At 36.7% G+C, this 14602-nt stretch overlaps 1 protein-coding gene across 9 annotated transcripts; it reads left to right on the top strand.

The window, feature by feature from the left end:
* The first annotated feature begins 633 nt into the window (after positions 1-633).
* On the top strand, positions 634-8431 carry LOC110929357 (protein MALE DISCOVERER 2). Of its 9 annotated transcripts, none has more exons than XM_035987537.1 (14): positions 635-904; positions 2111-2245; positions 2701-2833; positions 3142-3213; positions 3729-3872; positions 4059-4202; positions 4760-4855; positions 4951-4994; positions 5126-5584; positions 5771-5961; positions 6043-6175; positions 6260-6414; positions 7676-7867; positions 7938-8431. In XM_035987537.1, exons 2-14 carry the CDS (start codon positions 2209-2211, stop codon positions 8196-8198), a joined length of 2061 nt encoding a protein of 686 aa, XP_035843430.1. In that variant the 5' UTR covers positions 635-904; positions 2111-2208; the 3' UTR covers positions 8199-8431. The 9 variants fall into 9 exon arrangements, with proteins under 9 accessions (XP_022028205.2, XP_035843430.1, XP_022028203.1 ...); XM_022172511.2 differs by having other exon boundaries at positions 4945-4994; XM_035987539.1 differs by having other exon boundaries at positions 2111-2595; positions 2701-2817; positions 4945-4994.
* The last annotated feature ends 6171 nt before the right edge of the window (positions 8432-14602 follow it).

Raw genomic sequence — 14602 nt, 5'->3', positions numbered from 1 at the left:
TGTCGTTTTCAGTAAACTGAATGATTCACTCAGTATTTCCCTGCTGACAAAACCTTTTTCAAACATGTTTCAGGTGATATGGTATGAGCAAAGAAAAGTGCCGTGGAGCACTCCCAGCTTAGAAAAGTGGCTCAATGTAAATAAATAAATGAACATGTTTTGAAAATAAAGATTTCCCTGAGAAATCACAGTATTGTAAATTTCGGGAATTTATCCCTAAGTTATGAAACGAACAGTTTAAATTATTAAAAAGATCCTGTTTTTTTAAAAAAAAAAGACTTCCGCTGTCGCCTAAATTAAATACCACGGGATTCCTGTCCCGCGGCTCCTGAAACAGGTCAAACCGGGTCGGGGGCCGTGACATATAGAATCTTCAATTCTGTTATAAAAGTGATGAACTAAGAAGAGAGGTAACAGAATCTATAATCGAATTAGAACGAATATATGATAATGTAAAAAGACGAAAAAGCCCACGCGTCCAAAATTTTAAAAAAGAAGATGAACGGCTAAGATTGCTTCCTATACTTCCTAACAAAAATAAACTTCCTATTTGACTAATTAATAATTATGAATTATGAATTTAATTTTTTATGATTAAATCAACAAACCATTAACCGAAAACCCCTTCCTTTGTTTCCTTCACTTCCAAGAATATTCCGTTAAACAAAAGGGGTCGGTGTTTCCCAAAATCTCTGTGCTCATTAGCCCTAATTTCCGATCAACACCTCCCCCACCGTCGCACCACCCCTTCCACCGTCGCACGACCGTCGCACCGTCGATTGTGGACTTCGGAAATCAACTTGTTTCCGGTGGAACAATGGCGCTATGTTCCTCTATTCAATCAAATCAAACGACTTTATATCACTTCCTTCACCTCTTCTCTCTCTCTGCTCCTATTATACCGGTACATTCCCTTCAATAAACCCTATACCTCATAACTTTTATGTATTTTATCATATAACCTAACCTTGTTTTGTTATAATTTGATTGGCAATGCTGATGATTATACTTAAAGTATGTTAGGTATTAGAATTCAGCTTTGTTTTCTTGTTATTTTGTGTGTTGTAACTTGTATACGTGGAAGAAAGTTCATGAATGTTGCTCTGTTATTTAAAAAAAAAAAACTAGTTTGACTTTGGAAAGTCAACGGTGCCAGTTTTCAGCTTTAAAATGGATGTCACGATGTGGTCTCAATAATTAATTCAGGAGTTAATGTCTAATAATATTGTAGATGATCACACAGAGGCCATAGCAAGTAAGTACTTTTAGTTATGCAAAAGTGGATCCTTTAATCTTAAGCAGAAGTGAATCTTGTTGTAGAAAGCGTTAAAGAGCGAAATATCCTTTAATTTACAGATGCTCATCATCCTAAGAGGGGCTGTAACAATCATGTTCGTTCTTTCTTAAGTTCGTTTCGTATTATGTAAGTAAGGATCTTTTTTTGGTTCTAAAAGAATTCTTGCAGGGTCCATCTTTATTCATTGTCACCTTTGTCATATATACATTGCTTCTTACTTATATTTACCGGCATATTTCTTGGAAACAATAGTTTAGATTCTCTCCTTACACGAGGAAAAGCATCAAGAAAAGAAATAGAAAAAATAATATAACTCGACTATTTTTGTCTTTCGTATATGCTAAGCTCTACTATCTTTTGGTTATTTTATCGAGTAAATTACGTTTTTGGCCCCTGTGGTTATATCACTTTTACTATATTAGCCTAAAATAAGAATTTTTAACATATCTGCCCCCATGGTCTCCATAACTAACCATTTTGGCCCCTAAGTCTAGAGATCATGGGGGCCAAAATGGTTAGTTATAGAGACCAGGGGGACCAAAATGGTTAGACTTAGGGGCCAAAATGGTTAGTTATAGAGACCATAGGGGCAGATGTGTTAAAAAATTCTTATTTTGGGCTAATATAGTAAAAGTGATATAACCACAGGGACCAAAAACGTAATTTACTCTATTTTATCAATATTCAAACCCTTTTGCTTTTTTGCTAGATTACTTGCTGTTGAGGACATTCTTTTTTTTTTTTTCTATTCTTCTTAAATACAAAAAAATGTTGTTGGGTTTCTAATCTTTCTCAAAAATCTTTGTTATCCAGTTTCCATTTGAAACAATGAAGATCACAACTTTTGTTGGGTAACGTCAAACGCGACCGAAGGAGGTGTTACAACAAAAAGAAAATTAGAAATCCATAAAATGAGGGACCCCAATTTGATCACTAAGCTGAACAAGGGTATTTGTTATTACTGTATTCTTACAAAATAGGGTTTCCTTATAGGAGTGGCAAATTTGTATATTTTTCTGTTGTATAGAATATAGATAGTCAATTTTCGGTTTTTTTTTTTTTTTTGTAAAAAAAAAAGAAAAGAATTGTTGCTGTGGTTTGAGTGATTATTCGAGGTCTATGTAATCGGTTAATCAAGGAAACTTAGGTGGCAATATAAAGCTGGCAAGTTTGGCAGAAACCGTTGCTGCCTATGCGTGCAATGAGGGGTAGATGGATAACATATAAACTTCGTTTATCGTGTTTCTTGCTTTTTGTTCTTGATTTAATTCAAGGGTGTTCTTCACTGAACCCTGAGGGTAAGCTTAGAATTTGCTGCATAACTCTTCTTTAATTATTGGTGGAATTTTTATGTTAAATTATCAGTTTTTAACTGATTTAGGTGGTTTTTAATTGGAATATAGGTCTGGCGTTGTTGGATTTTCGGGCAGGAGTATCTAATGATCCGTTTAGCGTGTTCGCAAGCTGGAATCCTAGTGACCATGATCCTTGCTCATGGTCTAATGTTCGTTGTGTCGATGGTAATGTTCATGTGCTGTAAGTTGTTCCTCTATTCTTTTTGCTCTCATGGATCATTTTATTTTTTTAAGTGTTGAATGAGTTATTATAGTTTGTTTTGTGTGTTGTATGATAGAACATAACCGTTTTAACCTTTTCATTGTATTAGGTTTTAACAGTAAGTCATTTGTTTAATAATTAGATCCCCAAACAAACACTCAAATATGATATCCGACTATCCGAGCAAATTTTCCGTCCATACATTTTAAACTTTGAATGTTGAAGATATTGATAAGTTTTTTTTTAAATAACTGAATGTTGATGTATTTTACGTGCTTTGTCTAAAGGGATCTCAACGAGCTATCTTTGGAAGGAGTATTAGCACCTGGGATAGGGAACCTCACACATTTGAGATGTCTGTGAGTGCTCTTCCGTTTTGTCTGTGAGTTTGATAAATTTGTTTTTTTTTTGCTTGTGTCATGTTTGTGGGTGTGTTATATAGTTTCTTGGTATAAAGATCCATTGCCTCTTTTTATCTAAGTTATAATGGTACGATACATGTAAATCGATAAAAGGTTTAGTTATTTGAGGGAATTACTGTATGCCTAATGCTGCTTTAAAATGACCATCATTGCTTATGGCTAATATTGTTTTGCTAGTTTGTGTATTAAAGGACATGTAGCTCAAACGAAATGTTCTCGGGTAAATACATATTAAATACCTTTGTGCTAAAATAATAAAAGGAATCTTGTGGACCCAAATCAATGCAACTTTCATTTGATATTGAAAATGGAAGTTTGTGATTTCGGTAGAACTAAGATCGTAGCAACAACTTTGACACACTTAAATCACCGCAGAGCACCGGATTCAGATATAAGTCAAATGACTCTAATAAGGATCGTTCTTTGATTGTTTTTTATATTTCTTTTGCTAGTGTTCTCTCACAGAATAAGTTCTCCGGAGTTATTCCGAAAGAGCTTGGTGAACTCACCATGTTGGAAGTACTAGACTTGAGGGATAATAACTTTAGTGGACATATTCCATCAGAGCTTGGAAGAATGCCTTCATTAAAACGGTTGTAAGTGACATAGTAACTTCATCTTTTCTTTTACTAGTTTTCATCCAATAATATATATATACGTGTGCATGTTTAGCACCGATTTGTTTACATCTGATTTTTTTTTTTCTTCAAAACTTTATCTATATCAGATTTTAAACTAAAGTGGTATATTTGACGTTAGAGCTCAAATTATGACTGCTGTAGATTGCTCTGTAACAACAATCTTGAAGGCTCTATTCCCATGGAACTCAGGACTCCCAACTTTCTTTATGAAATGCAATATGACGAAAACCTTCTATCTCTTGTTGCCAATGGGGTTGGATGTCTAAATAGGAAATTTGGACGATGGTAAGACACTTCTCATTATCATTGTGATTCATTCAAATGTGCATTCCTCTTTAGGGGGTGTTTGGATGCACCTTTTGAACTATGCAGTTAAAGCGGTCCAAAATCGAATAGCGGTCAAGGTCCGCTATACGATATATAGGTTATAGCGGTGGTATAGCGGTAATTTTTATACCATGCATAATTTATGTATTTTTATATATATATAAATATATCTTTGAAAATATTAATATTAATATCAAAATTCATAGCAATATCATTCCATTATCAAAAACCTATTGCAAATCAAATACTAATAGTAACTTTGAAGTATTTAATTTAAGAATTAACACAATCAAACACCGTTACTGCTATAACCGCTATAGGCCACCGCTATTTGGACCGCTACACACCCTGAGGTCCGCTAACCGCTATAGCACCGCTATTGACTGCTTAGCTTTTGAATCAAGTGCATATGTCATGCAACATTTACCAAACGTGCATTCCGCTTTAATTAGTTTCCTTTTTTTATCCTGACCCCTGAAGGAGAACATCTACTTATTGTGTTGCATTATGGACAGCGTATGGCAAGGAGGCTCTAAACTTCAAAAGAAAGCTGATTCTCTTCTAATACAAATCAAAGAAATAGTTATTAGTTACCTCAACCCGTTCCAACTGTAAGGAAGAATGCCAAACTAAATTGCAAATTTATGCTTCATTTCTACGTTATACTTAATCTCCTTATGTTCGGCTTACTTCACCAAAGTTTCAGGATTCACAGAAGCTCCTCAATCAATTGCTCTATAAATGAAAAATGTAAGTAAAAAAAAAATTAAAAAATACATGATCATGATTGGGCCCTCTATGATCTAACTACCAAACATATTTTAGAAAAATACTAATATTATTTACTCGTGGATTCTCTATATTGTGTGTAAATCACGTAGGTGAATTGGAAGCAGAAACGGTGGAAAACGTTGTACGTCGAAAGCTAGCAGAAGAATCTTCAAACCTAGCAGCTGCACCATCTCCTAGGGATGGGATTGGGCCACCTAAGATCATAGCTCTCCCAACGACTAGAAGTAGTGGATCATTTCCTGCCGTACCCAAGAATCCACCACCACCACTACCACCACCACCAGTATCACCACCGCCACCGCCACCACTTAGTCCAGATATTCCTCAACCCTCCTCAAATGAAACTCTACCGCCAGCAAATCTTACTCCTCAAAGTGGAAGTAGTAGCTCAGATAAGTGGAAGGTTTGGGTGATAATAAGTTTTTGTATACTTTTGCTTATAATCATCGCCATGGTGCTCTGGTGCGTGTGTAGAAGTCGAGCAGTAAAGACCATAGGCCCTTGGAGGACAGGCATCAGTGGACAATTGCAGAAAGCTTTTATTACAGGCAATTTTTCATCCAATTTATAGTTAAAAGACATACATTCGTTACAACTTCGGATTTGCAATAATTAGCTTTTAATGTTTGGAAACAGAGAAATCTTAACCATAGAAAAAGATAATGAAATGCATAATGTCATACATTACATAACATTGTTTTTGAAAATCATAAATAATTAAAATTCAATCACAGGGGTTCCAAAGCTAAACCGCACAGAGCTAGAAACAGCATGTGAGGATTTTAGCAATATTATCGAGACGAGTGAAGGGTATACACTATACAAAGGAACATTATCTAGTGGAGTCGAGATTTGTGTAGCAGCTACCTCCATTGCCAGTCTCAAAGATTGGTCAAAACGTGCAGAATTAGGGTTCCTTAAGAAGGTTTGTTTATTTTAGGTGTTTTAATCTACCATCTATACGATAACTATCTAACATATATATATATATATTGCAATTGTGTAGATTGATGCATTGTCACGAGTGAATCACAAAAACTTCGTTAATCTTCTTGGTTATTGCGAGGAAGACGAACCTTTCGTTAGGATGATGGTGTTTGAGTATGCTGCTAATGGCTTACTCTCAGAGCATCTACATGGTGAGTACTCAATTTTTTTAGTATATTTTTATTAAATTTCTTTTTAGATACTTTTAGTCAATGATTCGGTGTCTATTGTTACAGTTAAAGAGCTTGAACATCTTGATTGGAGTTCGAGGATGAGAATTATCATGGGAACAGCTTATTGTCTTGAATACATGCACGAATTGAACCCTCCTGTACCCCACACCAATTTGACCTCGAGAACGATCTGTTTGACGGATGATTATGCACCCAAAGTAAATAATTATTCTTCTCTTGAATCTGTTCATTACTCTTCACTTGCCGCATCAAGAAGTTAGGTCTTTGTTATAATCATAATTATTTTGTAAGCATATGTATCACAAATCAATTATCACGGATAATCCTTGTGGTTTTCCAAAATGTTGGATTTGGTCTCTAGCTTTCTAGAAGTACGCGGATGGTCCCGGTGGTTTGCACTTTGTTACGCATCTAGTCCCCAACTTTTTACAAAAGTACATGGATGGTCCCTGTGGTTTGCGTTTTGTAATGCATTTAGTCACTAACTTGGACCTCTTGAAACTGTTAGATTTGTTGGCTGTGGACTAAATGCGTTACAAAGTGCAAACCACAGGGACCATCTGTGTACTTTTAAAAAGCTAGGGACCAAATCCAAAATTCTAGAAAACCACAGGGACGATTTGTGCGCTTTACTCCTATCAAATAAAATTTTGGGAAAAAATGTTTTTGGCCAACTTGACCGTAGTTGACTCGTTACCTAATAATAATGTTGCCTGACAGTTCCATTTTGTTACTCGTTTTAGTGGGGAATGAAGGAATTTATATTTATATACACTACAAAAACCATGGGGGGGAGTAGTGCTGCCTGGCACCCCCTCATTGGTCGATTCTTTTTGTATTTAACTTTTAAACCTTCGGCTTCGCTAATACACGGTTTTCGCCCCTCTTTTTTTAAATACTTTTCTTCATATTGGTTAACTTTGTTTATATGAATGTTTTAGTCCGTCTACTTTTATTCTTTTTAAGTAATTGATCGTCACTTTTAGTATTATACTTTTAAACCTTCAACTTCGCTAATTTGTGTTTAGCCCCTTTGTTTTTAGAAAATAAAAAACTTTCTTTTTATTGGTTAACTTTGTTTATATGCTTTAACTTTTGGTAGCGTACATGTTTAGTCCTTCTACTTTTATTTTTTTAGTATTTCGTCATTTAGCCTTTTCCCCTTGCTAACATAACGAATCAACCTAGGGAATAGTGACAGTTAGCTATTGGTGGACAACCGCTACTACTCTTGGGCTTTAATAAAGTTACTTTATAATTCATAAACTTTATTAAAACAAAAATTCTGACACATATTATTTTATTTATGTCTAATTTTTATGAGATCGTGTTATGAGTATTATGTACAAGTAACCGAAACACATGCGTGCATGTTATTAAACTGAGAAATATTCCGCTTACTGCCCCGCAATGCGGGCGGGGCATAAACTAGTTACTAAAACAAATGTGGTTTCTCAGGTTGCAGAGATGGGTTTTTGGAACGATTTGGTATCAAAAGCGAAGTTATCTGCCGATTCTGAATCAGAGCATTCTGCACTGCCGCCACTTATCGATACAGAGACAAACGTCTACTCTTTTGGTATCTTAATGCTTGAAATCATTTCTGGCAAGCTTCCTTATTCAGAGCAACAAGAGCCTCTCGTAGCTTGGGTAAGTCCTCATATGTGAGTTTTCCTCAACGGTTTTATGAAATCTTAATAACATATATATATTTGTGCAGGCTGCACAATATCTAAACGATAAAAGAAACACCAGTGACATGATTGACCCGACATTAGAATTCTTTAAGCAACACGAACTTGACTTCATATGTGAGGTTATCGAAGAATGCATTCAGCAGGATGCTCGAAAGAGACCGACAATGAAAGAAGTGGTTACAAAATTGAAGGAGGTGCTAAAGATTTCACCAGATCAAGCAATTCCTCGGCTCTCACCTCTTTGGTGGGCTGAACTTGAGATCTTATCTGGAGAGACTACATAAACAAACAAGAACCACTAAAGTACACAATTCCGTTTGTCATCATCGATGTTTGTAGATTTCATTGCATGTGTCCGGTGTGCTTGAACTTTTTTGAGGATTTGTTTGTCGAGTAACGGTTTGTCTCGTGCGTCACGATGATATTAGTCAAGATTTATGCTGAATATGTATGTTGGGAGAATGTAAATTTAGAGAGAATTGGTTTAGAGTTGAAAATACAAACTAGTTAAGCTTAATACTTGTTCTTCTGAATCTATTCTGGGGGGATCGTAGACTGTTCTTAGATTAGCTGAATGAAATATGTGAGGAACAGGAAGGGTTACTAACCGATTAAACTGAAAACCAAACTGAAACCATTTAAAATTGTATCGAGTTACATGTTTGGCTTTTGGTTTGGTTTTAAACTGAAACTGAAGGCAATCTAGCTTTAGGTGCTAGAAAGTCGGTTAAAACTGAAGAAACTGAATTAGGCTGGAGGGTGTGGGGGTCGTCCCCAGCCCGTCCTGTTTCGTCGCCGCCCCGCCCCCCATTTCCCCCCATACCAGCGTCGTCCCAAACGTCTACACCCGGACGTTGAAGACGCTCCACTACAAGACAAAACATACTCACACACACCTATACATACAATATATACATATATATTTTAGGCTCATTCTCCATTTCCTTACCTCCATCCTCTTTGCCCCATCCTCACACCCGATCTACGTGGCCCCATACCACATAGCCTTATATAAGGCTATGAATTTTCCTATCGGTAAAGCCAGTTAAATATTTAGTCGGTTACAAAACCGAAATAATCTAATCAAGAAACCTAAAATTTGAACCTATGAACACCATGTTAAAAGTAAGAGTTTTTTTTTTTTTTTTTTTGTTTGGAAAACCGAAACCAAACTAATTAAATTAGAGTTTAGTTTTGCTAACTTTGAATTCGGTTCGGTTTTCAGTTTCAACCAAAAGAATATTCAAACTGAGGAAATCGAAGTCTGAACTGATACACATCCCTAACTAATACCTTGTTAACCAATAAGACCAAATTAAACATAGCTTGCACTAGATGACTAACCTTCAAAGGGGTTTAAGTAGAAAAACAGTGAAAGATGATATGAATGTGAGAACAACCTGCTAAATGGACTCGGAGGCTTACCAATGTCTCATCCCCTTGATGGTTGACTTGTGATTTATAGTTGGCTATAGTAATAGAGTTGAGATCCTGTACAAACAGTGCTAACAGTAAGAATCATAAGAACAGATATGAGCCACTGATAGTTTAAATCAATGGTTGGTGTTGATAACAAATAAAACCCTTATGATTAATAATTAGTACTAACAAGTTAGGGATAATTTCGTAAAATTGCTAATTTATATTAAATAATAAGATCTATTATTTATGGGTATTTTAGTCATTTAGCCATTTCCATTAAGTACTAAATACACCAAGGTTTTTTAAACTAAAACAACTTTTATATACTTCATTACTTTAAAAAAAATTATACCATAAAATCAAGTATATTTTATCTTTAATATGAGTACGACATTACGACATTGTTATACTTTTTTTATTTATAAAAGTGACTTTTAAAAAAGTTACAATAAGGTGTTTTATAATTGTGCTAGTTATGTAGTTACAATTGTGCTAGTTATGTACCATGGTTTTGTGTTGTTAAAGTGTTAGTTACCATAGATGTGGGATAGATGAGTTGGTTGTTCATGTGCTGACATAGTACACGGGTGTGTACTGATTATGTGTTAATTACAATAAAATACAAACAAACATCAAAAGTAGATATAATCAGCACATTTGTGTTAAACCCGAAAACTAAAAGTAGATATAATCAGCACATCTGATGTGCTGATAATGGAGAACGATTGAGGATGCTGTGCTAATGTTGTTTATGTTGATAATGGAGAACGATTGAGGACGATGTTGTGACATTTGCAATTTTCAAACATCGTACGATTTCGATCATTTTCGTGTTCAATAAAATGTCATATTTTATTTACGAAATACGCGATCGAATGGTTGAGCGAAACGATATTCGTAACATTTCCGGAACAAAAATCCGAGTTACACATGCCTTAACATCTTTATATGACCTAAATATTAGGTTAAAGGGTTAAAAATGACAAACAAGTGGTAATACAAGTCCATGGGCCAAAACTGCCAAAATGCAAAACTTTTGCCCAACACAAGGCTTACGGACCGTAAGCCAGGACCTCATACGATCCGTAAGCAGTGCCCAGCACATCAGCAGCTACCTGGCAGCAACCTGCTCATTCCTTTGGCCCCCAAGTCACAAAATTTTCACCATTTCACCTCCTTTGGACATGTGTAATGACACTAAGTATGTCTTAACTGTCACACCCCCAAAATTCACAAGCGGAGTATCACCGCATGGAGGCGTGACTGACCAGGATCAAGCCACCAATCATATTGAACACTGTATTTAAAATAAATAAAATCCAACCACACAATATAATTGGTGTTCAAAAACGAGTTAACCAAGTTCAAGTTAATAGCGGAAGCATAAAACGTAAAACCAAAATATAAGTTCAATAAGTTTAAATTTTTAACATGGCATAAGACTATCCATGTCCCACAACGATCACGTCTCCTCATGCAAGCTCCATAGATACCTAACGACCTGCAAGGCATGTAACAACGAGTCAACAACAAAGTTGAGCGAGTTCACAGTTGGTGTTCTTTGTTAGGTTGTTTCAAAAAAACCATGAGTTCGTTGTAAACCATAAGTTAACCAGTTTCCTTGTTTACCAAACCATATCCATAACCAGTGGGGGCTTCCCCATGTGAACCACTAGACCGTTACCATTTCGACAACTGACGAAAGTAAGTTGTGCCCTAAGTCAATGTCTATCATCATTGACTGAATGCCCAGATCCATTAGTACACGCCCGTCCTACCGGCACGGTGTGAGGCTTGTTAACCCTAATAGCGCTATTAACTAATGACCCGCTCGCCATTGGCCCGACGATTAAGTCCATATAAAAAAATGAGGGACTTCATGATAGAGTTTTGTCTAGTAAGTTTAAGGTTGTTGTCCTACCCAAGGAGGACGAACGTACGTATTCTACCCAAGGAGAATACACAGGATTAATATTGGCATCCTACCCATGGAGGATGGCGGTACATATCCTACCCAAGGAGGATATGTAGGTTCCGTTTTAATTCTTTAACCCATTCCCAACCACCGGGAATCCCATGCCTTAGAAAGTGCGTGAACTCACCTTGGTTTGCTCGGTAAGATTAAAGTATGTGTTCACAGTTTAATCAATCCAATCCTAGTATAAATTTCAATGTCAGTCAGTTACTTACACCCTTAGTTCACATATTCCTATCATGTAAGTATGAACAAGCACGACACATATTATCACACAAGCTAAGATGCAAATTTCGGATCACATGTATTTTTCCACATTACTAGTTCATTCATCAAAACACCACACGTTAACAGTTCATTCTTAACTCAAAGAATCATACACACACTGTATCATTATATGATAAATATTTGTTTGATTTATAAAAAAAATCCATGTCACTAGTTCACACTTACAAAACTCATGTTCACTAATTAAGTAATTCCCTATGGTGCGGCCCCCAACGAGTTAACAGCCCAACATCTTACAGCCCAACTCAAATGTAATGTGTGAGGCCCAAATGAGTCAATTAACTCAATTACATATTGTGCGATATTTATTTTGTGTGGGGTCATCGTTTACCCTTTTATTTCTGATTGTAAGTGGTCCCCATGACCATTAGAATAACTTATTAGAATAACTTCAATATTTGTTACAAAGCACCACTTCAATATTTGTTACACATGCACGCGGCTACTGACAAACTTATTAGAATAATTCATGGTTTGACTAGACCTGCACATGGGCCGCCGTTTCTATTTCAAAGCCTATAGAGAGTCTGTGAACTATTTCTATATGATTACCATTACTTTTGGATCTCACATGGGCCATATATATTCGATTATATTGAACCGATAATACAACTGGTATCTCAATTCCGTAGAATGTCATGTGATCACCAACATGATTTATTAGTTAACACAATTATCTAGGCCATTCAAATTACATAAATGATTAAATAATCATCACATACTCAAAACCTTATGCAGCCTTAACAGAGTAACATGTGTGCGGCCCACTACTAGCAAAGATTAGTCACATGTGTGCGACCCACTACTGTCACGGCCCCAGCCCCGGTTTGACCCGGTCAGGAGCCGCGGGACAGGAACCCGTGGTATTTAATTGATGTGACAGCGGAAGATTTTAAAACAGGATCTTTTAAAACTTGAATTTCCCGATTATTTTATTTCATAATTCGGGATAAACCCCGTAATTCACAATAGAGGAAATTTTACTAGGAAATTCCCTGATTTATTTAAAACATGTTTATTCATTTTAACTGAGCCACCTCTTCAAGCTGATTAGTGCTCCGTAGCACGTTTTCCTTGATTTACAGCAGGTCACCTGAAACATGTTTTAAAAATATTTTGTCAGCGAGGAAATACTGAGTGAATCATTCATTTTGCTAAAATGACACCTAGTTATAAATTACAGCATAAGAGCGATTACAATGGCTTCTATCTTATTTTTATCTGGCACTTTGTCACTTGCTGACGATGGTCATATCACTGTTGGGTCCCTCCCCAAGTAGTGACGTTTATCACGGTGAGGATTTATTAGCCTAACCCGTGAGAAATTAGTAATGTGCACAATACCCCACTAGCCAGTGATTAAGATAACCACAACTTACTCCCTGTAATTATAACCTTTGAAAATAGTTTTGAGGTATTGTAAAACAGTGGATAAAAAGATAATGACTCACATTGCAGATTTATGCGGGCAGAGTTTAGCCTACTGATTAGCCTGATAACCTAATTTAAATAACAATGCACACGAACTAGGTTAGTAACTAATACAACATTTACGATAACTCACGAGATTAAACCCTCACAACGAATGACAAAGTGCAACACTTAAACATCCATCGAATTAACGACGAATGACAAAGTATAAACCCAATTTGAGCAGCACTTAAACATCCGTTGGATAGTTTCAATCGATCGGACATTGAATCGTAGTAGCGATCGAGTTATTACCCTGTTACCGCGGCAGCGTTTCGTGATTTGTGTGTGTTTTGTAGTATACAGACAATAACTCAGTGTATGAATTGAGTTTTAACATCGTTCCAACGCCAAAATGCAAGTCCCACACCCTTCTATTTATACTGAAAATTTGGCACCCTCGCGTGACGTGAGGGGCCTACGTAGATGCGTCGCGTGACGCGAGGGGCCTACGTAGATGCGTCGCGTGACGCGAGGGGTACCACCCTATTATAGGGTAGCCCCGTGTGTTTGTAGCCTAGCTGAGTCGACGGAATGTTAAATTCGATTTTGACAGCAAATTATTAGGATAATCGTCAATAGGGAATACCCCCCCCCCCCCGAGTTTTAGGGGCCCTGATCCTGATTGTTCTGAAATTTTTAGGGTTTATGCAGGATTACTTGGGGGTCTCAATTAGGGTTTCCTACTGAACAAAATATAATAGTAAATAATAATTTTGATGAGAGATGTTACATCCTCCCCACCTTAATAAAAATCTCGTCCTCGAGATTTACTGGAATAGATGAGGATATTTCCGCTTCATTCTGATTCTAATTCCCAAGTGTATTCTGGTCCTCTCTTTGAATTCCACTTGACTTTGACTAGCACTAGTCATATGTGCTTGAGAAACTTGACTTTTCTGTCCTCTATCTACAGTGGTTTCTCCACAAATCTCAGCTTTTCATTTACCTCCACATCTTGGAGAGGCACTACCAGGGATTCGTCAGATAAACATTTCTTGAGGTTGGATACATGAAACACATCATGTACTCCGGCTAGTTCTTCTGGTAGTTATAAACGATAAGCAACGGGTCCTATTCATTGGATTACGGGAAATGGTCCTACGTACCTTGGACTTAACTTTCCTTTCTTACCGAATCGAACTACTCCTTTCCAAGGAGAAACTTTCAAGCGTACCTTGTCTCCAACTTGAAACTCTAGTGGCTTGCGTCGATTGTCAGCATAGCTCTTTTGGCGATCTCGAGCAGTCTTCAGTCTTTCCTTGATCCGAGTGATCTTATTGGTAGTTTCTTGTACAATTTCAGGACCTGATAATTGACTTTCTCCTATTTCTGCCCAACAAACTGGAGTTCTACACTTGCGTCCATACAGTGCTTCGAATGGGGCAGCTTCGATGCTTGCATGATAACTATTGTTATAGGAGAATTCGATTAAGGATAGGTGATCGTCCCAGTTTCCACCGAAATCTATCACACATGCCCGGAGCATGTCTTCCAAAGTTTGTATCGTCCTTTCACTTTGTCCGTCTGTTT

This window comes from Helianthus annuus, chromosome 3 (genome assembly GCF_002127325.2).
Source record: "Helianthus annuus cultivar XRQ/B chromosome 3, HanXRQr2.0-SUNRISE, whole genome shotgun sequence".
In the NCBI taxonomy this organism is placed as follows: domain Eukaryota; kingdom Viridiplantae; phylum Streptophyta; class Magnoliopsida; order Asterales; family Asteraceae; genus Helianthus; species Helianthus annuus.
This window is presented reverse-complemented; position numbering and strand designations above follow the sequence as displayed.